The 27,307-nt window shown below is 40.4% G+C and overlaps 1 protein-coding gene across 7 annotated transcripts in view; it reads right to left on the bottom strand.

Moving 5' to 3' along the window:
* Positions 1 to 27,307, bottom strand: part of CDC42BPA (CDC42 binding protein kinase alpha) — a 334,018-nt gene that overhangs the window by 75,195 nt on the left and 231,516 nt on the right. For all 7 annotated transcript variants that reach the window (XM_090047507.1, XM_090047449.1, XM_090047476.1 and 4 more), the window contains exons 12-16: positions 18,110 to 18,243; positions 15,830 to 16,072; positions 15,419 to 15,529; positions 7,599 to 7,846; positions 1,407 to 1,512 (exon numbers count right to left, since the gene is read on the bottom strand). In XM_090047507.1, coding sequence (XP_089903633.1) covers positions 1,407 to 1,512; positions 7,599 to 7,846; positions 15,419 to 15,529; positions 15,830 to 16,072; positions 18,110 to 18,243 — 842 coding nt within the window. The remainder of the gene's footprint in view (positions 1 to 1,406; positions 1,513 to 7,598; positions 7,847 to 15,418; positions 15,530 to 15,829; positions 16,073 to 18,109; positions 18,244 to 27,307) is intronic.

Below are 27,307 nucleotides of genomic sequence, written 5' to 3'. Positions count from 1 at the left end.
GTACCTCTTTTAAAAACCCTGCATCAATCATAATGAGTTCCTTGTGACATCTGCTTTTATGTCTAGACTTAGCTGTGTTGAAAGGCCCTTTGTAAGGACCAAAACTGCATTTCTTCTTCAGAAAACAAATCAGAATTGGAGTTACTATCAGAATGAGACTCCTGCAATATTTTTGACAAGACTTAGGACTTCTCTTTTATGTACAGATATGGATGTACATTGCTTGCAGAAGCATAAGATGAAAGAAAGGGCTTGAGCAAAGCAAGAAATGCAAGACACCCTGATCTTCTGTTCCAGTTCTGCTCTGTAGCTATGAGATCTTCTGCTTGTTCAGCAGGAGCCAGGCCTAAGAAAGTATTGCATAGCCTTGTCTCTCCAGACACTTTAATTCTCCACCTATGCCCAATTCCACTTCATCTTCTTCCATATTTGAAACATATTACATCTATACCTAGCAGTTCACCTACCCATACCAAACTTGGATTGGCAACATTGAATGCAGCCCACTGTGTTCAGCAGCCTAGTGGGTAGACAACTTACTCAGAAAGTGGGCCCTAAGTCCTCCACAATCTGAGCTGATTTGAACCCTTCAATGCCTTAACCACCAGGCTACAGAACAGGCTAGATAAAGGTAGTTACCACCCTGCCCTGTTGAAGGTGGATCACTGGGCAGATGAGCATACAAGAGTCATGGTATCAGAAGGGCAAGCAAGAGGGAGCTGGACTCTGTAGCTTAGTGATTGGGTGGGGGAGGGATCAGATTCCTTGGTTCCAGTCCCTGGTCCTAAAACTGTTTGTGCATTTTACAGTTAAATAAAAAACAATCACTCTAGTGGCAGAGATTGGAAGCTGGGGTTTCTTTCCCCTCCCAGGTGATGCTTTCCATGCTGGTCCACTTAGGCATGCTCCCTGTTGGTAGTCCATCCCAAGGACTGTTGCTTTCTGGGCTGCCTAGTGGCTCAGCTTCATCAGGAAAAGTGATGCATGCCTTTGCTTAACATACTCCAGGTGTGCTTTCTCCTATTCTGTGTTAAGTGGAAGCTAAACTGAGGCACTTTGTCCCCATTTCATTCACAATGTGCTATTCAGGAGGCAGCTACTCTGATTTAGCTTTTACTTGCCATAAGGTAGAGGTAGACACATGAATCAGTTACCATGGAAGGAACAGCCCTCCACCCCTATTAACTCAGTAGAGCTTTTCTGTCCAAAGCATGAATTATGGGGTCTAATAAATAAGAGGTACCCCATCTGGAGACAAGAATATAGGGTCTATATATAGGAATATAGGGAATGTAGTGTAGGTCATGATAGAGATGGATACTGTGGATCCAATTTATATAATCTCCAACACAGGATATACTGAAAGTTGAACTGCTAACCAAGCCACTCACATAAGCAATACTCACCTTATCTAGCTCATTTGAGAGCTTTTTGTTTTCCTCCATTAATAGAATTTTCTCGCGTTCATACTTCTGTTTGAATTCTGCTTCAAACTCCTCTCTTTCACTTTGGCTAAGGTGTAATGAAAATACAGTAAGTTTCACATTATCCTACCTCATTATTTCCTTAAATCTAATTATGGTTGCAATGTGTAACTATATAAGGACTGTGAAGCATACAAAAAGGTGAAAGTATTATATAGGAAACCTACTAAACTGTGAATGTGATTATCTGCTTAATCTTAGGACTCTGAAACAGTGTGTTCAATGTTATTAGTATAGATATTAACCTTCTTTTGCTGCAGGATTAATATAGCTAACATTTATCAACTTCTTAGAAGTACTTCATTCTTTAGGGCAATCTTCCAAACTCATCGGCAGTTTTTATTTTGCAAAATAAAATATATCAATCTATTATGATTTCAAGGGATCGCCACAGAGTTGAAGACACTCACAGGTAAGGAAAAGCCCTTTCGTATACATTGTTTTGTTAAGATGACAGTTTACTTTTCACACATCTTTGCACTTCTAGCTCCTAGGCAGGATTACAGACAGAATTGTCAGATGCAAGACCTAGACATATTAGCATCTCATGTGTGAAACACACATTGGTCTAGCAAGATTGATCCCATGAAGAGAAAAGCTGCTGCTTAAACTACTCCCAGGCTAATTTAACAAATGTAAAAGGATGTTTATTTGAACTGTGAACCCATTCGAGGTTCATCTATCAGTATCAATAAGAAGTGGACAGATAAGCTGACATCTTGGGATACAGCATGATTGAACTGTAGGTTCTGATACAGGCAGATTCTGAAATCTGTTCTGTTTTTTCTTCTGTGGAAAGCCTCCAGGCTGGCTGCTGTTCTGAACTCTTCCCTACTCAGGTGGATTTCATTTAGCAGGGAGACAACACATGTAATAAACTGTCATATCAATCAACATTATCATATTCAAGGAACCTCGTGAACTTGCAGATGAATGAAGCTGTAAGACACTCTCTCCCTGTCAAAGGGAATATGATTTTCTCAATCCTCAAGATCAGAAAAAAGGTAGTATAGCACAGAAGAGCCATAAACCCCCTCAAATCCATCCCATTTACTTGTAGAGACTCATGAATATTATTTTATGGCATTTCAGTTTCATAGTAATGGCTAGTAACTAGGATGTAGTTTGCTAATAGGTTGATGAGATAGTGCCAGGTAGATAGTAGGTAAAATTATAATGGCCCATCTATTATGACACTGAAGATAGTGCTCAGTAAAAGGCCATAAAAAATAAAAAACATTGGAAACTGTCTTGAAGTTTAAATTGCAACCAGATCAATATTTCAGATTATGGGATGGAGAATTATGTCTTCATCTAACTCTGTCTTTGAGATGGAACTTGGCAAAGTTATAACAATTCTGCAAGAACATCCTTAAAAACTGAGAAGCCATCAGTGGTTACACTGAACCCGTTTAAGAATATTCCTGGTTTGAATTTCCTATTCCTAATTTGAAATTCATTTAATGTTGCAACCAGACTTTGAAATATAGTACAGCATATTAGGCTCATCACTGAAATTGTTTGCTGCTAGGCATCCTTTGAAACATAACACTTCACTCTAGCAATGTAACATATTATTATTGGTACTGTATGACTTCCATTCTGAAATCCACCACCACCACCCTCTCCCAGACCTTGAGATTCCATGCATATGACGAGCAGACTGGGTAATAAGCAGAAAAGAATTAAAGGAAACAGGTCTTGCTACCATGAACAAGACATGGGTTCAAGGCTAACTTCTCAGACAGTAGGTCAACCTTTTTTTCTTTCAGCACTTGGCTAATATTTTTGTTCAGCATTGTGCATTTAAAATGTATTTTGTTTTGGCTGCTTTAGACTTTTCTAAAATGTGCTCTTTCTAGGCTTGCTCACAGTTGGTGAATTCATATCAACTTTTGTTAGGTCGGTGAGCGCAACTGATGTTTTTTGGGTTTTTTGTAAGCAAAGTCATTAATTGCAGTGGCAGTAGTTATCATGCCAGTGAATCAAACTGGTAAGGGAAGCAAAGGGGAAGATCGAGAAGCTGAAGTAAAGAAAATGTGGCCTCAGAAATAAGGAGTGAGTGCAGAGATCTACCAACTGTCCTCAAGTATCTCATCTAGCCTGAAATGCCTGGCTTAGAAAAGTGACAGATTCCAGTGGCATATCTTGGGTAGGCATAAAGAACAAAATGCCACAAGCTCTCTCTCAGCTATTTCATGTCCTTTTCTAAAACTTAGTTACATATTTGTTCATGAACTTTAGGAAACATGTACATGCCCTAGATTGTCTTTCATTCTCAAAATAACTGAGCAAGCCATAATAAAACAATGTGGAGTACACTCTTATAATGTCATGTTGCTACTTCTGTATTGTGACTGTGGGAGGAGGGCACAAATTATTTTATCATGCTATTCTGAAACCATGGGAAGGGGCCCTGAAGCAAAATTCAAACCTCAAACATTTGACTTATTCACACCACACCCTTTAACAAGACAGACTTACAAAAACTCCCAGCTCAGTAAACCAACCACTAACTGACAGGTTCAAAAGAAACTTCTACAAACAGGATATTCCATGATTATCCCATCTTGTACTTGTCTCTCAAGCATGTGATCCTGACAAAGATCAGAGACAGATTACCACCGTAGTTGGATTACTGGTCTGATCCTGTATTCACATTCTGATGTTCTAGTAGCATGAAGCATTTGTTTCATGCCCTAGTAAATTACAAGGTCTCAGACTTTAACACAGAATCATTATTATGTAGGTAAAGGTAGTGTTTCTTTCTCCCTGCAAGGCACATACAGTTGGACTATCAATACTAAGAATGACTCATATTAGAGGCAGAGAAAATTGAACAATCATATCAATTTAAAAGAAAAATCTCTCTAGAGCAATTCTAATGCAGGTTTTAAAAAAAAGCTGAGTGGCGCATGCAGAATACTGTGATACAAAGTTCTTGTTAAACTTTTTTTTGGAATTGACCTAGGTAATTAACTTGTGGCTGTACTACTCATAATATATCTGACAAAGCTTTCTGCCACAGCACAGCTTTTATTTACAAACACATACACACATGCGCACACCCACATGAGTCTAAACAGCAGCAAGGTAAGAAGAAAAATGCAATAAAGTTCCATAACTAAAATAATTTTCTTTGATGGAAGACAACCAATTACTAACAGGCACATCATAGCTTTTTATATCTTCATTCCGTAATATTTAAGCATCACTCATAAAAACCTGAGCAATTGCAGATCCAAATCAGCTCATAATTTTTTTCCTCACTTACTTATGTCTGAATCCTGCTCTAGGATCTTCATGGAGTTTCACTGACCACAGCAGGACTCTGCACATGCTTATTCTAGTATCACTTGGTACATGGACAGACATTTATGAAGAATCTAATTCCTACTCCTAATATGAAATAAACGTAGTGTTGCAACCAGACTCTAAAATATAGTACAGCATATTAGGCTCCTCACTAAAATCATTTGTTGCTAGGCATGCTTTGAAACATAACACTTGGCAGTTAGATGTGCCAAAGCCCCTACTGGGACTTAAAGCTGGAGGTTCCTGGCTAAAGGGTCTTGCCCCTCTGCTCAGGGTCAGACTGATCAACATATCTGGGGTCAGAAAGGAATTTCTGACCCCATGGTCAGACTGGTATAGACTGTGGGGTTTTTGCCTTCCTCTGTGTGGGGGGTATGAACCTCTACCTGGGATCTCTTAAGTGCATATTAACAACCTTTTATAGAAGCAGGACACTGGCTGCTGTGGTTCCTCTGCTTTACCTGTGGCAGGTTAGGGTGTTATGTCTTATGTTGTTGTCAGGGTTGACAGCAGTCTTACAAAGAGTTTAGATTATGTGTTTGTATATGATGACTAGGATAGGGATGATCCTGCCTCAGGCAGGGGGTTGGACTAGATGGCCACTAGAGGTCCTTTCCAGCCCTGCTTCTCTAGGATACTTACATCATTATACTCTGGAGACCTGATCTTGCATTATACTGACGTGTTCCTGAGAGGTGCTGAGTGTGTCTTCCACTCCTAGCAAGAGGATCAGACCCTACATTTTGGCTATATGATACATTTTAGTTCAGGATCTGTCTTAGTTACCGCATTTGAAATAAAGGTGATCACTACACACACAAAAATGCACATCTGCTGTACCATTCCTTTTATACTCAGTTCCTTTTCACTTTTTCCTTGGCGAGATCAAAGATCATGTTGGAACTAGATTTTTGAAAAGAGCAAACCAGAGGTAGGGTTGTCTTATGAAATAATCTTGTTATTGCTTTAAAATGGGAAATGTAGTCACTTTGTGATTTTTGCAACTGTATAACTTGGAGCTGTAATCTGATAAGATCACACAAACTCAGCAGTATCAGGGCTGGTCACTGTTTGGATGAGAGAATTCCAAGAAAATTTTTGTGCCGCAGGAAGTGGTGCTAGTGATTCATTAAAAGGCCTTATTCCTTCTGAGTCAGCCCTGAACTAACATACCAAAGTGTATTGTGCTAGTCAGTCACATTTATAATCCTATTTTGAGTTACTAAAGATGTGTCCTATTTACATTTGTAAGGTTTCTAGCCTCAATATTCTGGTTAAGCTTTTGTGGCATATTGATAACATGCTGATTATGTACGTTTTACCTAGAATTTCAACTGAATGTTAGCCTTTCCTTCCTGTCCTAAAAAAAAGCTATGACATTGCCACAGAATGGGCTGTTGTATGTCCATCCCAAAGATGGCTGTAATTCTAACAATATTCCAAGTGATTCCTAGAAATAAGAGAAGTAGGGCTGGAAGGGGCCTCCAGAGGTCATCTAGTCCATCCTCCTGCCTGAGGCAGGATCATCCCTATCCAAACTATCCTATGCAAAGCCATAATCTAAACTGTTTGTAAGACTACTGTCAACCCTGACACAATACAAGACATAACATCCTAACCGGCCCACCTCATCTGAAAGTCTTTGAGTTACCTCATCACTGTATCCTACTTTCTACCATCAGCATCATACCTGTAAGGCCAAGAGAAAGTGTCTGGCTGCAGTAAGAATTGGGTATCCATAGGAACAAAAAAGGCTACTTCCTGTAGATCTTATATTCTGTTGACACTCTCCTGAAGTATAGCTGTCATGTCAGATGTCTCTGCTAACCTGAAATTAGCTTGGCATCCTTGACTCCCATTCATTCTTACACTACAGTTTGCCAAGCTGCCAATAGGAGGTAATGCCGCTTAAGGCAGCAGTAAAATGCAACACAATATATTCTTGTACGTAGCCCCAAAAAGAAACAGAGCCCCCAAAGGGAAATAGAGCATCTTCCCTGCCTCCCGTCTCTTTTTATTCCTTTGTTTGGTTCTCACACTGTAGCTATGGACGTGCAGCTCTCATTACGTTTTGCCTTTCTGAGTTACACTTCTTGGTTCTCCTATTCCACTTTCTGCTGTGTAACAGGAAAGAGAGGACGTGTACCGCTGTCTGTAAAGCACTTTGAAATTTATATGAATGAAAGTACTTCATACAATCAGGCTACTACTAGTAGTACATTAAGATAAACTTGTCTTTACTGATGAATACTTTGAGAAACATTCTCCAGGCTAATTATCAGCTCCACCACCTGGAAGAAAAGCAGGACTTTGACAAATCACTCTGTCAGTACAGATGAAAGGGTCTGTATCTACAGGAGCCTAATGACAGATGTTAGCACTGGATAAAACCCAGGATGAGTCAACCTTAAGCCACCTTAAATGACTGTTCTTGTGCCAGCAGGAATGCAAGCAGCAGATGACCTCTCACATTTCAGTTTTCCAATCAAATGATGAAATGACCAAGAGGAAAAAGAATGCTAAAAAATTATTCAAGCTGTAACTTAAACCCCAGGAGACAAATTTTCACAGTGCAGAATTTGACCCAAGAATATATATAATTTTCAGGGGTAGCTTTCTTTGAACAAGGCTGGTAAATGGATTTCAGTTATTTTTCTTGTTTACACATTATACTCTGACATCAGATCTACCAAAATGAATCTGGAGCCAGAACGCCTGGACCGATGGTATGTTTTGAAATTACATTTGGAACTATTAAGGTATCTAGAATTCACTGGGAAGCTCTAGGGCTGCACTTACCTCTCTCTCCTGGTCTTTTCTAATTTGTCTTTCAAGATCATAATCTCTTTCTTGAGGGCGAGCTGCTGGCTCTCTGCATCCCGCAGTTCTTTCTTCAAGTTTTTGATTTCATTAGCATGCATTAGCTCTCGTTTGGATAGTTCCTCTTCATAGAAAACACTTTTCTTTTCCCAGTCGGCCTTTAATTTAGTGATCTCTTGCTGATGTTCTGTGCTGCTCACCCCTGGTGAGCGACCAATTTGCTTTTGCTAAAAAAGGAACAGCTCAACATTAGTTTTCCTGCATAGCAGAACACTGAAAATGTATGCTTAATAATAACTCAATCTTGATATACACAATCTTATGTTTAGAATATGGCACACTGTGTGAGTATAATTCATACAACAGACTGCACTTACATATATGCATTTATCTCAACTGTTTAAAAGTCAGTGTCAGAACACAGTTAAGTCCAATTCTCTACTCTCTTCCTGTAGGCTAGCCACTTGCATGTTATTTTCAAATCATGGCATAATATGGTTATATCACACTTTGGAATGTTAAAAGCCACATTCTGCCTACTTATAGGCAACCAGAAAGAGACCACAGGGTTTATTTTTGTGTTTCCCCAACACAAGCCCTTTGAGTTCACAAACTGGAAGACCAGTCGCATAAAATTCAAGTGACACCCTGGAGTGGGAAAAGATATAAAGTCCCCAAATCTTACCAAGACCTCTTCTGATTCCAACTCACATACTTTCTACATGAATTTTTCACATAAGCAATTTGTGAGACAGCTATAAGGGAGCAATTCAGAAACATCAATGCTGACTAGAACACAGGTGTCAAATATGACCAATCTGAAACCTTTTGGCCAGCAGCTTGGAAAAAGAACTAGGATGCAGTTCATCTAAATTTATCATGTATGCCACACCAGACAAGTGGGGAAAACAAACTCGAAGCACCAAGAATGATAGCTTCTTAAGTCTGTATCAGTTTGAATGCTGCACAGCTGTTTGGCAAGGTCTGCTATTTCAACATTGCTTGGGTTAGCTCTGAAAGCAAAGGACCGATATTCTGCACCCACTACAGCTTTCCTACTGACTAGTCTGGAAGAAACTGTACACTCAAAATGAAGCAGAGCCTATTTGACTGAGTATTAATCACCATCTGCTGTTCAAGTCTTAAAATCCAACACTAAGTCCCAAAATGAAAAGTGCCTTTTAACAAAAGGACATGGAATAGATCAGGTTTTTAAAATCCCTGAAACTTAATTATAAAATATATAAAATAAAATATTTAGTAAAGCAACATGGTGCTTTAGGCAGGGCAGTTCAACTAGAAGCCTAAGATAAAATCCCTGAGAGATCAGCGTGTCTAGTTATAATCACCAGCTTTCCCATGAGCTAATAAAATTCTCCTCAGTCAGCATCAACCAAGGGTTTGTGTACCTTTACTTTGCTGATGCATAAACAGATGTTGATAGCTACAGGCTGGCCAAGAAAACTTATATCATCTGCATTTCTATTGGACATCTATCTGAAGAAAAATAAGCCTTGCTACCAACTTCGGCTTGGGAATGCATAATCAATTAGATATGTAGTTTCACCCATTTACAATATCACAAGATTACCTCAATCAGAGCAAAGACACAACAATCTAAGGGTAAAATCTTACCCTTATGACAGAATCAAACTAGGGAATAAGAGAACGATCCCATCTGAAGATGTCACACGGCAGGCAAGTGTGGAATAGAGCATGGGGATACATTGCTGGGCAGATATCAACAACCATTTCACAGGTTCGCTGCTGCCTGACATGCTAGTTTTCTTCACTGAAACCTATCCACAGCAGGTACAGTAGGTAAAACAGCAACCTTATGTACCAGAAAGTTCCAATGTAATTTCAAAGATATTCTAAAGCACCAAAACATGAGCCCACAGGACAGAAGAGTTGCTAGTGTGAGAGAAAGTGGTTGGCGAGCGATTGGGTATTGTTTCAAGAACAAAATATTAAAACAGAACTAGAGTTCAACAGTAGCATAAGGAATAGAAAATATAGTCTGAGCTGGCCCAAGCCTGATCTCCTGCTGCATGCATAAATGTTTTCATATGCATTTCCCTAAGTGCACAAACAGTGTAACTGTGAGGCACAAAAGGATGCAATATACTTACTTGCACACAGATGGTTAAAGAGCATGTTTGAAAATTTGAACAAGCTTCTTTACCTTAAATAAAGAAAACAATACTAGCCTACCTCACAAAGATGATACAATTAATAATGTTACTAAGTGTATTCAAATATAATTATAACATGGAGGCACTGTTTACAACTGCAAAGGCAGAATCACATTTTGAACATCAGTATGCATATGGAACACCATCACATGAGACTGCAGTAATGCTTTGTGGATTCAGAACTGTGAAGATTCAAATATGGTCACTCAATGTAATCATATTTTCTCCTTTATCCCAGCTGAACACATTGTTAAAAGTTAATCTTGGAAGACTTTCTGCTTGGCTTCTGTGAGATTAGCCCTTAGCGATACTATTTTTTGCTAGTTTTTATTCAAAATACACAGCTTCCATCTTCCATAGGTAAGAGTATTTTGCAGTGACACAATCAAGGCTTTTACTGGGTGAGTATGGTTAAGAATCTGTTTGTGATACACAGCTTTTTTATTTATAAAATGTTGGTTAAAGAAACTCTATAAGGAAGCAAATATATTTAAGCTGAACAGGCATATGCTTTGGCAATAATTTTTCTGTTGTTATTTTTCTTTATTAAATAACCTGTCATGGCTCAGGTAGGGGAAAACAGGCAGGGGGCTGGGAATGTAATTTTAAACATGTCAAATATTTAAAAAATACATAATTTATTTTAAGTTTGTCTAGAGTGCTCCTATCAGTGAAGGTTTGGGAACACACGCACAAATGTAAAAAATATGCTCATAAAACTTTCAAATGACATCAAAGTCCAAAGCTTCCTGTTTTCACACCACACTTTCTTGTTCGCAAATTCTACCATCCCTTTTTCCAGACCCCAAAAAATCCTGGTAAAACAGGCATGCTTTGAAATTCCAGCTGGAACATACTGAAAAACATTCAGCAACATAAAGAAAAGGGGTTTTACATTTTTATTGAAAAAAGTCAGCACTAGGTATTAGCATTTAAGCTGACTGCAATAAGGAGGAACTGAAAGACTAAAATTTCTATAGAGCTATACTGGTAATATAATAACAATACAATGCAAGAATAATGGGAAATATATAGGAGATGCTGAACATCTTTGTGTATCATTAAATTTAGGACTTAATTGTCCTAGCAGAGATTTGGCAGGATAAATCACATCACTGGAGTACTGCTTAATAAACATCATGGTTTGTACAGAAGGAGAAGAAAGTAAGTGTTGTGTTATATGACATCTGCACATCTCCAGGGAGCAACTCTATTCCTATAATGGGGGCACATATGCACCCACAGTGGGCAACAGAATTGCTCCTACACTTCAGACAGGTAACTGAGAGTTGGTTGCAAGCTGCATTTTGATTATACACATATACTAGTAAAATAAGGTTCTGCCCTATGTGGACAAATTACATGAAAACTTGTCAGCTGGGCTTGATGTAATTTACTCTAAGGTTCTTGGGTAACTGACTGAAGAAATCTTGGGGCTGTTAGTGGAGACTACATGATCCAGAAGACTGGAAAAGGCACCTATCTTGAACAAGGGGAAAAAGGAAGACCCAAGGGGTTACTGACCAGCCAGTCTTCAATTTCCAGAAAGATACTGAAAAAAAATGCACAACCCATTTGTAAACACCTAAAAGATAAAAATCACTCTGGATTTGTGAAAAACAAGGCATATCAAAACAATCAAATTTCTTTCTATGAAAGGGAATAGGCTTGGTGGATAGAGGAGAAGCAGCGGATGTGATATATCTAGAGTTTAACCAGCCTTTTGGCATTCACTTTCACAATAGCCTCATAAGCACACTAAGAAAAGGTGGTCCAGATGAATCTACTGTAATATATACAGACAAACCATTAGAAAAAGTACTTAAAGAGCAGTTAGTTATGACTTACAATCAAACTAGAAGGTTACATCAACTAGGTTCCCCAGGGGGTTGTCCTGTGCTTGATACTATTCTATATTTTCCTTAAAGGTTTGGTTGGTAGAATAGAGAACACACTTATTTAATGTGTATACAGTACTGAGTTGGAAACTGTTGCAAGCACTTTGGGAAATAGGATCAGAATTCAAAACAATCTTGACAAATTGGAGAAATGGCCTGAAATAAGTGGAATTTAATCAGGACAAGTACACTAAGGTAGGACTAACCAACTGCACAAATACTAAAAGAGGTATAACTGGAAAGGCAGGATTTTTCCTGCAAAGTGTCTGAAGGTTATTGTAAATGACAAACTAAGCATAAGACAACAATATCATCATACTGTTGCAATGAGATATATTAATAGGAGTGTCATGTGTCAGGAATACGAGATAATTTTTCCATTCCACTCAGCTCTTGCATTGCCTTCAAAAAAGATGTGAATCAACTGCAGTGTCCAGAGAAGAGCAATAAAAATGATGTGAGATTGAGAAAACATGACTAGAAATAAAGATGGAAAGAAATGGAGTTGTTTTAGTCTAGAGAACAGAAGACTGAAGAGAGACCTAATAACAGTGTTAAAATATGTGAAAGGTCATTAAAAAGAAGGATGTTATAAACAGTTGTTCATGTCCACTGGGGACAGGACAAAAAGGAATGAGCTTAAAGTACAGCAAGGGAGAATTAAACATTAAAAAAAGCTTTAGCTGTGAAAACAGTGAAATAATGGAACAGATTACCTAGAAAGGTAGTAGGATCTCCATCATAGGAGGTTTTTGAGAGCAGATTAGAGAAACAGCTTTCAGGAGTGGTTTAGATACAACTTGGTCTTGGCCTGGTACATGGGGATAAACTAGATGACCCTTCAAAGTCCCTTCCAGCTCTATTTTCTAAGATTCTTTCTGGAGTGACACATATACCAAGCAATGCTGAACTGTAGAGTCACCATGACTTGAAAGGCTGTTGATTTTGTTGGGGCCCAGCCCAATGAACTATATGGTAAATCGTAAGCCTTTTTGACACTGGACTAATATCATCATTGGCAATCCCTTAATTTGAGAATGATCTCTACCACAGCTCATGGATGGGTTTTGCAGTGACTTAAGAGTCCAATCTTCGAGCCACAGACCTGTTTGCAGATGTTGCAGATTTTTCCACAGGGGAATGTAGGCCATAGGCCAGAATTTCTCTCCTTTTCCTTTCTCCACTCCCTCTTCTCTGCTTCAAGGTGAGACACTTTACTTCGAAATCGGTTGCCACTTGGTTGAAGCTGGAATCAGTCAGCAGCCAGGCACACTAATATCATGCACAGTTTCTACTATATATAGAGTAAATACAAAAGTGCTACTTATATGTGTGTTTATGGAGTACCCATGCTAAAACTTGCAGCAGTTTCAAAAGAGGTAAATTGCATCAATTTTGGATGAACTAAGTCTATGCATACCTGTAATAATTTCCCTAGATGCAAGTTACTAGATACATATTTATTTCAAGGTCATTATTTTCAAATTTGCCCCTCACTTCCATGTCTTCAAGGAGAACAGGGTTTGACAGTAAGGACAAGAGGAAGGGGCTTGCAGGGGAAGAGGCTGGGAGGAGGCAAGGGCAAGGGGGCTACCTGAGTTCCCAGATTAATTATCCCTACTATAGCTGTGGAAGGGCAACAAATTCAAGGGAAACCTCCAATAATTCGGTTCTATAACTGAAAAATTATAATAAATTTATACATTTTCCATATATAGAATCTAATTATTGGGAGGCTATCTGATAGTCAAGTAAATATGGTAAATACAAAAGCATAAAGTAATTTAAATACAAAGGCCAAAGAACAAGGGAGGAAAGGAGAGGGCACTGGTACGAGGTGAAGATGGGGTGAAGAGATAAAAGGGGAAGAACAAAACCGTTAACTTACTGAAGAACATAGGGATTATAAAAACTAGTCTACGTAATACGATTCAATTGATTCAAGGATGATTTCTTGTTCCACAGTTTCAGGTTCAAGTTATGTTTTAAAGTTTTGGTGTTTAAGAACAGCTATTCTGAGGTCAGTGATGAAATATCCAGAGAGGTCAAAGTGTTCTGCGCAAGGCTTGTTTTTCTTTCTGGAATTGATAGGTTCATGCCTTTCTGAACAAGTTAGTCTATAATGTGCCACCCTTCTCTGCTTCCTAAAAAGAAGTTACATTTGCCTGTTGAAAAAAAATGCTTAAATATTGAGCATATTTAACATTAATTCAAATTTGGTTATGAAAAGACAGTGTTTAAAAATGGCAACCCATTTTTATATGTATCCCCCCCACATGCCACCCAGATCATTTTCTGTTTCATTTACTGACATTGGTCAGGTACAGCAATTCAGAACCTGTAGAGCAGTTAAAGAATAAACTACATCCTATATTCAAGTAACAACCACTACAGCCATCTTAGTTCTGATGCCACACTGTTCATGGCTGCTGGAGACATAAAAACCAGACGGAAGACTGCTTTGTTTTCTGAGAGCAGACTGAATTTGCAACAGTTATGAAATCTGGTTTAAGGAAAAATCAAATCTTCTAAAGCAGGGATCAGCAACCTATGGTCTGCAGGCTGGATCCAGTCTGCAAGGAGGTCCAAACTGGTTTGGGCGATGATGGCACAGAGCTGTACTGTGCAAACCATCTCTTCTGCAGAACTTGAGCCCAGCCATACTCTCCACAGAGCTCTGAGCTGCAGCAAGATGTCTTAACCAATCTGCCACCCTGCCTCTTAATGTTGGCAAGGGTCCCAATGACATTGATTAACAAAACTGTTAACCATAGATTTTAAGCTCAGAAGGGAATGGTCTAGTTTGACCTTCTGCAAAACAAAATTCATGGGATTTCACTTTGTACTTCGTGTTTGAAGGCCATAACGTTTAGAAAGGCATCCTATCTTGACTTAGAGACTTCAGGTGATGAAGAATCCATCATATTTCTTAATACAATCATCCACTAATTATCGTAATGAGTTAAGTGGAAACAAGATTTTGCCTTATGCAAACACTTATACAGAAACCAGGAAACCTATTTTTTTCCTAATAATCTTTTTGGACCTCTAAAAAGCCTATTATATAATGCCACACAATGGGATAAGAATTTTAGTTTGAACTGGTTAAATTCCTGATTCAGAAAGCATTTATTTATATAAATAATGACACTGAAATTAATAGGACTATTCATTTGTGCAGTTATACTTAAGTGTTTACCAGATTGGGGCCTTACTGGACATACTTACCTAAGATATGCAGTACATTATAATTTTTCCCTTACAATAATTTTTTTAGGCTCATAACTGAAATATATCATTACAACAAATTAATACCCAAAATGTCTTCATAGATATTGTTTGCAATATATTAACAAATTATAAAAGACCTTTTTTGACTTGCAAAGTTAGCAATTAGTAACAGAAGATAATGTCTGGTAATAAATACAGAAAAACTAAGGATTTCTTATAGCGATGCTCCTCTGACTATAACCACCTTTTAATGTCCACATAGGATACTGGTCACAAGTTTATGCTTGCTGGAACTTTGTTTCTTACACAGCCTTTCATAGTGACAGCATGATATGACTTGTATTTGCATTCAGTACAGAGCAAGGTGAGGTGACAAATTCATAAGACCCTTTTGTTCCATGCCTGAAAACAATTTTACAGCTCAAATCATTGCAGGCTGTTAAGTTTAAAGGTGTCAAAATCAAAGCAGACTAACCTTTAGTCCTTCTAGTTCACTCTCCAGCTGCTTACAGTACTGCTCACTTCGCTCACGCAATTTCCTGTCCTTAGATGCCTCAGCAGCAGCAGCTTCAGTTTGAACTTCCAGCTACAAAAATAATTGTTAACAATAACCAGATTCAGATATTATACTTTTTCTAAACACACTGAGATTTCTTTTAGTGTAAGGGCTGAATGCCCAATTATTAGGCTGAAATTTTTGAATTCTTGAGGAACTAAATTTTGCATACAATGCTATAATCAAATGAATATCACTCTAAAGATTCACAGACTCATATAATTTTATTTAAATAAAGGTAGTGAAATAAGCGTTATTTTGCTTGCCCAAAAAGCCCTTCACATATCATTATTCCTCAAGGACTTTTTAAAACTCCTTTGGACTACTTACTTCTTTTTTTATTCTTTCTGTTCTGCGTAACTCCTGCCTTAAATTTTCTACCTTTTGCATCACCACTTCCATCTCTTCCTCCTTATCTCGGAGCTGGCGGGCAAGTTTCTGTTTTTGGGAGTGCAAGTCTGTCAGTCGCTCATTCATCTCTGAGAACTCCTGCATAGCCAGTTTCCGCTGGCTATGTGCATCTTTCAGCTCTTTGGCTTGGGATTTTAGTCTCTCACTAGACTCTGTCAGTTCCTACAGATTAAAAAATGGAAAGGTTATAAACATACATAGAGCTACAGGGCTAAATTCTGCCCTACCTTTGGACAAGGGCATGAGGGCTCTAAGCAAAAGGAAACTAAATATTTACATCCTAAAAAAACCACCCACATATGACAGGCTGACTGCTTGCAATGAACTGTGAACATTATTTATGAAGGTCAGAGGCCAAATTAAAAACAACTGCAGCCAACTGAATCTTGAACTTGGCCCACTACACAGATTCAGTGCATGGAGTGGCAATACTTTTGAGACCATCTTATATAACAAAACAATGATGATATTTTAATTCAAAGTATTATTGTCACACTTTTCCTGAATGATTTAAATCAAATAAAGAAAAACTTGCATCATTAAATATTATGTCTGTCAAATAAAAACTTCAAGTGATAAGTGAATGGAAAAATATTTTGTAAAAATCTCCATCTTCAAAGACTTTGGTAATCCTCTACAGTTATAATAACTCCTGTATTCTATACCTACACTATCATCAAGTACCAATAGCACAAATTACATATATATTCTTTAAAAGGGCATTTAAGTGCAGAAGCCAAATACTGTACTAAGAATAAATCTACAAGGTAAAAATCATGTTGACAAAGCTAATGAAGACTGTAAAGTTATTTTATCCTACCTATTGCCATAAAACCGAGTCCATAAAAATTTGGCTGGATGTCATTAAACAATCCATAGTGGACTGATGCAGGTGAATGGAGAAAAGAGAGCCTAAACATGCATGCAGTATAGGGAAGACAGAAAGCCTACTTTGCCATCTTGTTGGCTATGCAAGTCTAACAGTAGTTTCCAAATGTTCTAGCACTTAAAGAAGTCTAAGGGTGCCTGCAGATATGTAGGATGTCTGCTCTGATGTGCTGTAATTATCCCAAGAGCCACTCTAATTAAAGCGCCCCTCCTCTCCCCACCCCTGGAGCACATCGTAAAGATGCCCTTAGAGCCCAGTGCTGCCATGAGAAGATAGATGGATGGTCTCTCAAGCAGATATACAAATCCCAAGGCAGTAATAAATCATTTACAGATCAAAGCCAATACCTTAAATTTACTTAGCAAATTAGCATCCAAAGTACTGGATGCTAATAGTTTAATGCATTCATGATGCAACACCCCATTCAGCAAACAGATGCACCTATACTTTGCACAGTCTTCTGTTTCCCAGTTGGTTTAAGTTATAGCCTAGGGTAGAGCTCAAAATAATAAGTAGCATATGGAAACAAAGTTGGCATAAAAGTAGAAGTGTTACAACCTCCTGAACAGAGGTGGGACAACAAAAGGATGTTGAGAAAGGCTGTCTGCACAGGTGCAGAAATAGCTGGGTTAGCTCAGGTACTTGAAACAGTATAACTATGTTATAGTTATAACATACAGGGTTTCGCCCAGGATCATTAGTCCTGTTATAGCATCAGACAAATGTAGCTATACTTTGGGGTACCTGAACTTGCTTGTTTAGACCTAGCTTGGATTTTTCATGGCGTTGCATTGTGATACGTAGAGATATCCAAAAAGGAAGAGAAATAATTCTGGTGAGAATATCTGTATGTTCCCCAAGTTAAACCTTAAATCTTTCAATTTGAGGAACTTTTATCTCCCTCTGCTGGAAATACTCATGCAACACAAAACAACCATCATCAGACTGTTCAGAGCATGACTTTCACCAGACTGATTAAATTAGTACTCTGGGGCAGTTCTCCTATCCTTTGCCTACTAACTGCTATAATTATCATTTTAATCTGAAGCCCAGAAAGGCTTTCTGTGCAGCCAACATAGAGATCATTTCACGGATCTGTTTAATGTCTGGAATCAATCGGCTAGGACCACCCAATGTGAAAGTACACATAATGTTTAAAATGATCTCCTTGTGTCAAAAAAGGAGTCAGAATTCAGAAAGAGTAATACGTTTGCATCATCACCTAATCAATTTTACTGTGAAATTAAGATGTTAAGGGAACATTCATTTAAAATGAAATATAATGAAATTACCAATATAACACTTTTTACCTTATTAAGGTCCTCTCTTTCTTGCTTCAGGCCTCTGATTTGTTTCTCAAAAGCCTTAATTTGCCTGGAAGCATCATCTAATTCTCGTCGTGCAGAACTGGCTTCCTCTAGTTGCTGTTCCAGCTGTCCAGAATCTAGAAAAAAAGCAGTACTCCTAAATACATAAGGGGAAATTTCAGATTTCATAGACATTAGGGCTGGAAGGGACCTCGGGAGATCATCGAGTCCAGCCCCCTGCCCAAAGGGCAGGAAGTCAGCTGGGGTCATAGGATCCCAGCAAGATAAGCATCCAATCATGCTTGCTCTTGAGTAGCATAGACTGGCTGGCCTAAAGTTGTGCATATTACACAACACATACGCATTCTTTTATGGAGGTAGTGTAACAAAGGCCCCCTCTACATGTTACAGGTCTTGCACAATTAACATGAGACCAGCTACACACGCAAAGTACCCATCACACCATAAAAAGCTCCAAACAGTTTTAATTTGCATGTGTAGCAGGGTCTCCTCTGAGGCTGGGGGTCCCATCAGCTGACAGGGCTCCTGGGTGCAAGAGTGCACTATGCCTAGCCAGTATTGAGTCCCGCAACCGGGGTTTGCAGCTACCCCAAGGGCATGTGAAACTCCTGAAGCTGGGGGATCATGATAGCCACAACCCCCGAGCCCCAGGGATGGGTGGGGTGTCCCCACAGCTGGGAGCCCCTCAACTGCAGATATGGTGGCCATTGGTCCTGTTTTATACTGGACCAGCCTGTTTTTAAACCCTCTGCCTCCTGTCCATTTCTGAATGAAAACCAGATAGCAAAAAGTCCCATTTTTCAGTTCATTGGTAGAAATACATGTTAGTCATTTCTCCTCGTGATTCTATTGGCTGTGCCTAGAGGTGGGCAGTGCAGTCAGGAGGAAAGGGTTTTGAGCCAGCCAGGGAGGGAGGAAGGGAGGATTGGCCTCTCCCTTGCTGCTGACTGGCCAAGGGGCCTGGTGGCCCCACCCCACCCTGATGATTGGCTGAGGTGTCTGTAGCCCCACCCCTCACCACTGATAAGTGAAGGGGGCCCACCCCTTACCAAGGGATTGTCCTGTGTTCTGGGGATGCCTCAGTGGCCACCCTAACTGAGGAGCTTCCCAGCCAAGGGAGCTTGCTTCTTATTGGTACAGGGGAAGCCTTAGATTGGGCTCCTCTGCACCAGCAGTAAGGCATGACAGGATCTAATGCATGATCCCACGATCATGCCTCCTGCCATGTATGTGTGACATGGCAGGAAATGCAACCGTGTAGCTAGCGCAGTAGATTCCATTGCACCTGTAGCAGCACATGTTGACGGGCCCAAAGGTCATTTCAGACTACCAGTGAGCGCTAAATCATTGTCTAGTTTTATTCATGTATTACGACTGCTTTGTTTCTCTTTAATGGGATAGAACATGCTAGAATATGGCATACCAAATGATAATATATTGTTGTTTTATTATGTGACATAACTATGGCAAAGATTGCCTCATACTATAATGTACTGCAGCACGTCACATGCCCTTGGATAGTCCACACTGTGGTGAAACATATTAATAGATATGTCCCAAATGACACTGTCTCCAGTGAGTTACAGTGGTTAGGATTTATTTCATGAAAAGAGCCACCAAATAGGGTGGGTTACCCAAGAGCTGACAGGTGTTCTCCTCTGGATATAAATCAAATTAATTTCAGATAACTGAATTTATTTCTAGTATTAGCACTATTTGTATTTATGGGATTTACTTTAATAATTGCTATAACTGAGGAAAAATACGTATTTCTACAAGCATTTTCTTATGATCTAATCATTTAGTAAGCAAAAATAATTTTTAAAGCACACTGAAATTACGTTGTATAAATGTCCAAATATTACAACTGAATAATCAGAACTGCACAAAGAATAATATGCCACCGAAAAGCTCAAAGGGCAAGGAAAATGCATCATAAATCGAAATCCAATTCTTGATACTCCCTTCCTTAAAGCCATATACAGAAATATATAAGTAAGTTGAAATTAAATCCTGGCTCTGTGAATCAATGCAAGTTTTGCAAGATTTCACATCATAGCCATTTATTTACACAGCACTACATAGGTACTCACAGTAAAAACACATTTCAGGTCCTTACGTTTCAGAAATACAACTCCAAGGCTAAGTACAGAGGTTCAAAAAGCCTGAGGAGGAATTGATTCAATCTTTGCAGGTTTTTCTCAGTTGGGTAGATTGGACTGATAATGAACTGAACTGATGTTCAATATACCAGTGACCAAAGTAGGCAGAAGCCTGCACTGGCCCAGGCCAGGAGACTGGCGTTGCTCACATGTCTCCCATCAGGTTGGATATTGCCAAAGGCTGCTGAACCTAGCAGATTGGCAGCCCACACCTGATTGGCAGCTGGACAGATTTCTTCACCCCCTGCTGTCAGCTGCATGGAGGGGCAGAGCCAGCAGACAATCTTCCCCCGGCCCCCTCCCCCCCAAGCCACTTGCCTCTTTGAGAGGTAGGGTGAAGAGGCGGGGATGGGGGTGAACCCCCCAGCCCAGCACCAGCCCTCCCACTGCAAGATTCTGCATGGTGCAGGGGGGAAGCCTGCATGGGGGGGATTTTCCAACCCACTTCTCAGAGCAAGCATAGTAAAACATGCATGCACACACACATGCATATAAAGGGCACAGATTTTTGTGGGTGACATTTTTTTTTGGGTGAGAGCCATGCAGTTATCACCCACAAAAATCCTTGCCTCTTGCCTATTTCCTAGACCATCACATATACAACATCACTCCAAAACTATACACATATGAGAGCTGAAAGTTTTGGAATGCAGGGATTGTAAAGGTAGAAGAATAATGATTAACTTTTACCTATATAAACATTCACTACTGCATTAATTTGCTGGCCCATTTTAAAACTTTAAAAGAATGCACTTCCAACTACAGATATAGCTCAGTGCCAGAAAATATTAACTGCCTATCTCACATGTTCTCCTCTGAAGTCACCAGCAAAAGAAAGCGTATATGCAACTACACTGAGCCAAGATAAATCTCTCTTCCATGCGTGAACTACTTTGTTCCATAGCTCTATTTTCTTCTTCGATTGCTATCCTTTACATATTTGGCAATATTAAGGATTCCTCAAAGTTTTCTCCTATGTAACTTAGAGAGCAAAAATTATAACTTTGACCTCAAAATTGAAAGCATATGCTGGGTTGTCATTTCCTGGAAGACTGGATAGACAAAAATGTCCTGATTTAAAAAAAAAAAAAAAAAAAAAGATCCCAGTGGGGAAAGTCCTGAGGCTGACACATTTCTGCATTCATTTTCACTATCTTCTTCAACGGGTGTTTACCATCACACCACCAGTTAGGCAATAATGTAGTTCTAAGGCTTGAACTAAAACCTGGTAGCTATATTTTAATAAAAAACAATAATTCTCCATTTGGTCATTCCCCTGTCATCCCACTAACATATTTGTTCCTTCATGAAAATATATATTATGGGATGCTATTCATATGGTTTAATTTATTAGTTATAAAGATGAACCCACACCAGAACTCACTTGGCTCTTGTTGTTTGGGTGGTGCAGGCTGGGGCCAACCTAGAAGTTTGGATCTCATTCCTGGTTTGAACTCCCCCAAAGTTTAGAAATGTTGATAGGAGTATTTGGTTTCTACTCATCTCTTGTCAATGGCCAAGTTTTAAAATTTATGTTGTAAAAAGCATGAAAATATCTTAAATACAGCATTCCTTCCCTATAACAAACTTTTCAGTGGGTTGGATCAGATGATTCAAAGCACACTGAACAACTCAGAACCTTCCATATAAGGGCTGCAACTTAACCAAGTGAACCAGGAAAAGCATTCAAGTACGTATTGTAAGGGTAAACCGTTCACTGGCTGCAGACCTTTAAGTGACTATGTATAACTCTTCTCTATTTCTACTATGATCAGACTACTCACAATCATTTTGACAGCATTTGCATTTTTAAAAATATTTTTTAACTCTTTGCCTTTAGTAGTTTAATATTTTTCAGTGCCAGCCAAGCTAAAGACCTGGTTTGTATGTCTGCACATACAAACTCACACATACATACTGCATTTATCCAAATACAAGATGACTCTATATTTTAGACAACCCCCTAATAATTAGATTCTAGACATGGAACATGTATAAATTTGTTAGCATTTTCCATGTTCATAATCCATTTTTGGAGTGTTATCTTAAATGCATTCCCGCAGTGGGGAAAGTAATGGCAGGGTAAAAGGTGGTGGTAGTGGGGCAAGGGGCTCAAATGACCTGGCCATTGCCCCTTCCTGCCTGTCCCCCCCAACCACTTGCCCTGACGGTGTCTGCATGCCCCTTCCCCACCTACCATGGTGCCTGCACACCTTGCCACTTGCCCTTCCATTTCCCCCCCAACCTGTCCTTACCAGCACCTATCCCCCTGGCCACTGCGGGCTGGGGCTAGGGCTGTGCTGGGCTCTTCCCGGCATGGGGGCTGTGTTCAGGGCTGCGGGGATGCATTTTCAGGGTGCTCCTGGCTGTGTGGGAGCTGTGCTTGGTGCAGGCAGCAGCAGTGCTAGGAGGGGGCTAAAGGGGGGGGCTATGGCAAAATTTGGGGTGGCTGCAGCTCCCCCAACCCATAGCCCCTTTCCCAGCACTGCCACCACCTGCCCCAAGCATAGCAATGGCCCAACCACACCCCCCCACATGCTGGGAAAAGCCTGGTGCAGCCCTGGCCTCAGCCTGCAGCTGCAGCACACCCTACCCCTGCTGCGCAGATTCGGGGGGCACATGCTCCCCCACGCCCTCCTGGGGTGCGTGCAGCGGCAAGAGCCACTCCCTCACCCTGCACCCTCCGAACAAGCCACAGCTCTGTTCTGCATGCCCCTGCCCCACTCCCTCCCTCACTACGGGGGCCTTGATCTGGCCCCCCATGCCACTACCCTCCCCCCTCCCTATCCACCACAACAGACTTACCAGCTGCATGCAGCTGTATTGGAAATCAGATCAGGATCAGCTGATATGCCTCCTTAAAAACTGACTATTGGTATCGACCCCCAAAATCTCTATCAGTGCACCTCTAACAAGGAGCTTTCCCCCCCATGTTGAATGGAGGAAAAACACTTTGTCTTAGATTCAAGTAAATATGGTAGTGATTTAAATGATGTGCATAGTACAATGGGACTCAAAGCTGCTAATGGACAAGTATGATACTAAAGGAAACTTCTCACACTTAACGGCTATTTCTCTTCATTAAAGCCTATCCAAAGAGATTAACAAAGAGATTATGTTGGGAAATGATTCTTCCCTCTTTTACTTTCTTATTACCATTAGATGAGAAAAACTTCTGCAAGAACCAAGTGCATCAGGGATTTTTTTTTAAAGAAAAATGTAATTTGAAGATTAAAGCCTGGCTTCTGGTTCACATCTGAACATGGCAGAGGTTGGTGTTCAAATGTGGGCCACCATGTAACTGTTTTGCCTTCTTCTGTTCCTGCTGTTTTATGAAGGCCTGGTCCTTCCAAAGAGAGTTGTAAGTTATACTGGTCTGCTATGGGCCCAAGGGACTAAGGAATGATGCAGGACAGAAGTATTCTTGCTATGTCCTCTTTCCCCCTGCTACCCTATATGCGGTGGGCAAAGGTGTCCTGAAAATCTTTATGCTGTCTTTATGGCAGTATGAAGACCACACTGACACTGAAGTGATCCTCTCTGGGCCAGTTAACACATGTTCATACACAAATAACATGGTGCAAAATGTTTGCATTATGCCAGAGAATCTGACTAATACAACACAACTTCATGTCTAAAGCACAGGGTTATTTGAGCTCATAAGCAATTCACATTTACATCTGTGTGCAGCAGACTGCAGCTCATAAGCAACTGGTCCCTCCCCAGGGTGTAATGGCAAAGTCCAAATGAACAAACAAAGAAGTCTTGAAATAATGCTCAAACACGATGTCCCTTCTTTGAAGTTTTTCCTCCTCAGGCATCCCTACTGAGGTTCCAGACACTTCCAGGAGATCTGACAGTTACAGTGAAACAAATGAAGTCTTGTAACAGTGTTCAAATGCAAACAAAAACAGCTCCTCCCTAATGTCCTTTCCTCTGAGACATTTGGGTTGGGCTTCTGACTCTTCCCTTGAGCAGAGTCTGCATGCATGCATGCATATATGCATGTGTGTGCTGAAGTTTCTTTTTCTTAGGATTCATTCTGGTAGTCTTAAAAGATGAATCTTTGCCTCAAATTTTCCACAACTCTAGTCCTAAGCCCTTCATAGGGCTGGCAGATTGGATTCTTCTCAATCAGCATCTGTCACCTCTGGTCTTTCTCTAAGTGGCTGTCTCTTTTGTTCCATAGGTCTCTTCTCTGCAGTACGTGCCCACCCCCTCCCTATTGGAACAGAGTTACATTTTCCCAGATATTTGACTCTTAAGTCTTAAAAGGATAGTACCCTCCAGGATTCTAAAATTTCCCCTCTAATTAAAAGCCTTGATTACTTAAATACTAGCAGAGATTATGTAAGAAAGAGTATGTCTTCATAATTTAAAATACAGAGGTACTGGATACCTTCTTATTATATTGACCTTTCACAGAACTTTCTAATGATGAAAGTGGTTTCATAGTTTCATAGTAGCTAGGGTCAGGAGGGACCTGAACAGATCATCTAGCCTGACCCCCTGCCACAGGGATGAATGCTGGGTTCAAAAGACCCCAGACAGGTGATCATCCAACCTCCTTTTGAATTTGCCCAAGGTAGGGGTGAGGACCACTTCCCTGGGAAGTTGGTTCCAGATTTTGGCCACCCTAACTGTAAAAGATTGCCTTCTGAGCTCTAAACCTACTCTCCATCAGCTTATTACCATTATTCCTCATTACCCCAGGTGGTGCTGGGGAGACAAGGGCTCTAACTATTTGCTGCTGATCTCCCCTGATGAGTTTGTAGGTAGCCACCAGGTCCCCCCTCAGCCTCCTCTTGCTGAGGCTGAACAGGTTCAGGTCCCTCAGTCTCTCCTTGTAAGGCCTGTCCTGCTGCCCTCTCACCAAGCAGGTGGCCCTCCTCTGAACCCTCTCCAGGCTGGCCACATCCCTTTTGAAGTGTGGCACCCAATACTGGATGCAGTACTTCAACTGTGGCCTCACCGAAGTTGCATTGCGGGGGGAGTATCACCTCTCTGGACCAGCTTAAGATGCATCTTTAGATGCACGACAAGGTATGGCTGGCCTTGCTGGCTGCGGTCTGGCATTGGCGGCTCATGTTCATCTTGGAGTCAATAATGACTCCAAGATCCCTGTCTGCCTCTGTGCTTTCAAGGAGGGAACTCCCCAGCCTGTATGCATGCTGTGGATTCCTTCTCCCAAGGTGCAGCACCATTGCAAGTGTTTGCGTTGAGCCCCATCCTATTCTTGTCGACCCACTTCTGTAGTCTGTCTAAATCTATTTGCAGCCTCTCTCTCCCTTCAAGTGTGCCCTCTTCTTGCTCCCAATATACTTGAAAAAGGACTTTTTGTTGTCCTTAATCCTGGTTAAGCACTGGAACAGGTTACCTAGAGAAGCTGTATAATCTCCATCCCCAGAAATTTTCAAGAGTTGGCTGAACAGACACTTACCTGGATAGTTTAGTGAAGGATGATTCTGCCTTGAGCAGGGGGCTGAACTACATGATCTTGTAAGGACCTTCTATCCCTACTTTTCTCAGGTCTAGACCTCTGTTTGTGTGCTAATTACATTGGACAGCACAGACTGATAAAAAAGGAAACATTTCCCTTCTACCTTTTTCCAACTCACAAATCTGTGATACTGAAATCCCAGACTCCTATTGTCAGTCTGCCCAACAAGCAATTTACGTCATGTATCTTCTTACAATTTATTTTGGTCTTGTTAAATAGGAAGATCTTGGAGGTTATAGCAGCTAAGGAGCTTTTTCTAAATTTCCTGAATCAATATAGGAGTGCATTCTGGATATAAGTTAATGAAATCAATGGATCATGTTATTGCAGCAAAATCATAGTATTAATGGATACTATTAACTACTACTTGTAGTGATCATTCTTCTAGTCAACTGTTTATTAGCCCTATATAGAAAGCACATGAATGAACTGATTTAGGTCCATGGCACTCTTTCTAGTACAAAAATCCATAGGAGAACTAAAATTCCATAGAAAGTTCAGTATTCACTGGAGGGTATGTTATCACAGGTGCAAGAGGGTATGGACAACCATAAGCCATCCTCAGAATGATACTGAAATGCTAAGAGGCCAAGAGTTTTGCAGAAGCTTGAAAACTGTCACGTCTGAGGCAGACAATGGTGGAAGGCAGAGTAGATTTGCACCTTTTAGGCCCCAGACGTTAAAGAAAAGACATAATGCAGGATCTCAGCAATCATGTTTCCTGCCATGCCACACACACCTGGCAGGAGGAGCAATTGTGCCATCAGATCCCATTGCATCACAGTGCCAGTGCAAGTGCAACCTTAGGGAAGCTTGATTTATAGTCAGGGGTGCACATCATTATCATCTGACCAGGGCTCCTATCTGTGGCAGAACATGGTGTATTCCTGGTCTGGGAATGCCAGTAAGCTAATGGGGTTCCCATGTGCTCCCCTGGCTGGGGGACCTAATCATATGACTGGCACCCCTAGTAGGGGGAATGCATGGTGTACCCCCCAGCTGAGAACTCGCAGGGGTTTGGTCCCCAGCTGGAAGTCCAGAGCAGCTGAGGGGCCTCCCAGCCTCTGGTCCACAGGGGAATCTTGAAAGAGGCTCCAGAGTCTGGGAACTGGCCACAGGTTCAATTAAAGGCATGATAAGAACCAGCCACAAAGTTATTATACATATTTTGTGTAATAACTTTGTGGCTTATTCTTCATTTTATGACAACATTGACTGATTGAATGGATGATAGGTCACTACTTGAGACATGATTAAGCAGTTAATCATGTCTTCAGTGTAACATCTGTCAGGGGCCTTAGACTAACCAAAGCAGATATATATATATTTATATATAGCACAAGGTTTCATAGGCTGAAGCTCAAGAGGATGGAATACCTAAGGCGACAGCGCAGCAGTTATTGAGAACCCTCACTGTGCAGCTAAGAAGCTGGAATCTGCAAAGGAGTAAAGAAACCAGAACAAGCTGGGGACTCTGCATAAATTAACACCAACTCAGTCAGCATCAACATGTGCATT

Source organism: Crocodylus siamensis, chromosome 1 (genome assembly GCF_052110815.1).
Source record: "Crocodylus siamensis isolate JL-2025a chromosome 1, ASM5211081v1, whole genome shotgun sequence".
In the NCBI taxonomy this organism is placed as follows: Eukaryota; Metazoa; Chordata; order Crocodylia; family Crocodylidae; genus Crocodylus; species Crocodylus siamensis.
This window is presented reverse-complemented; position numbering and strand designations above follow the sequence as displayed.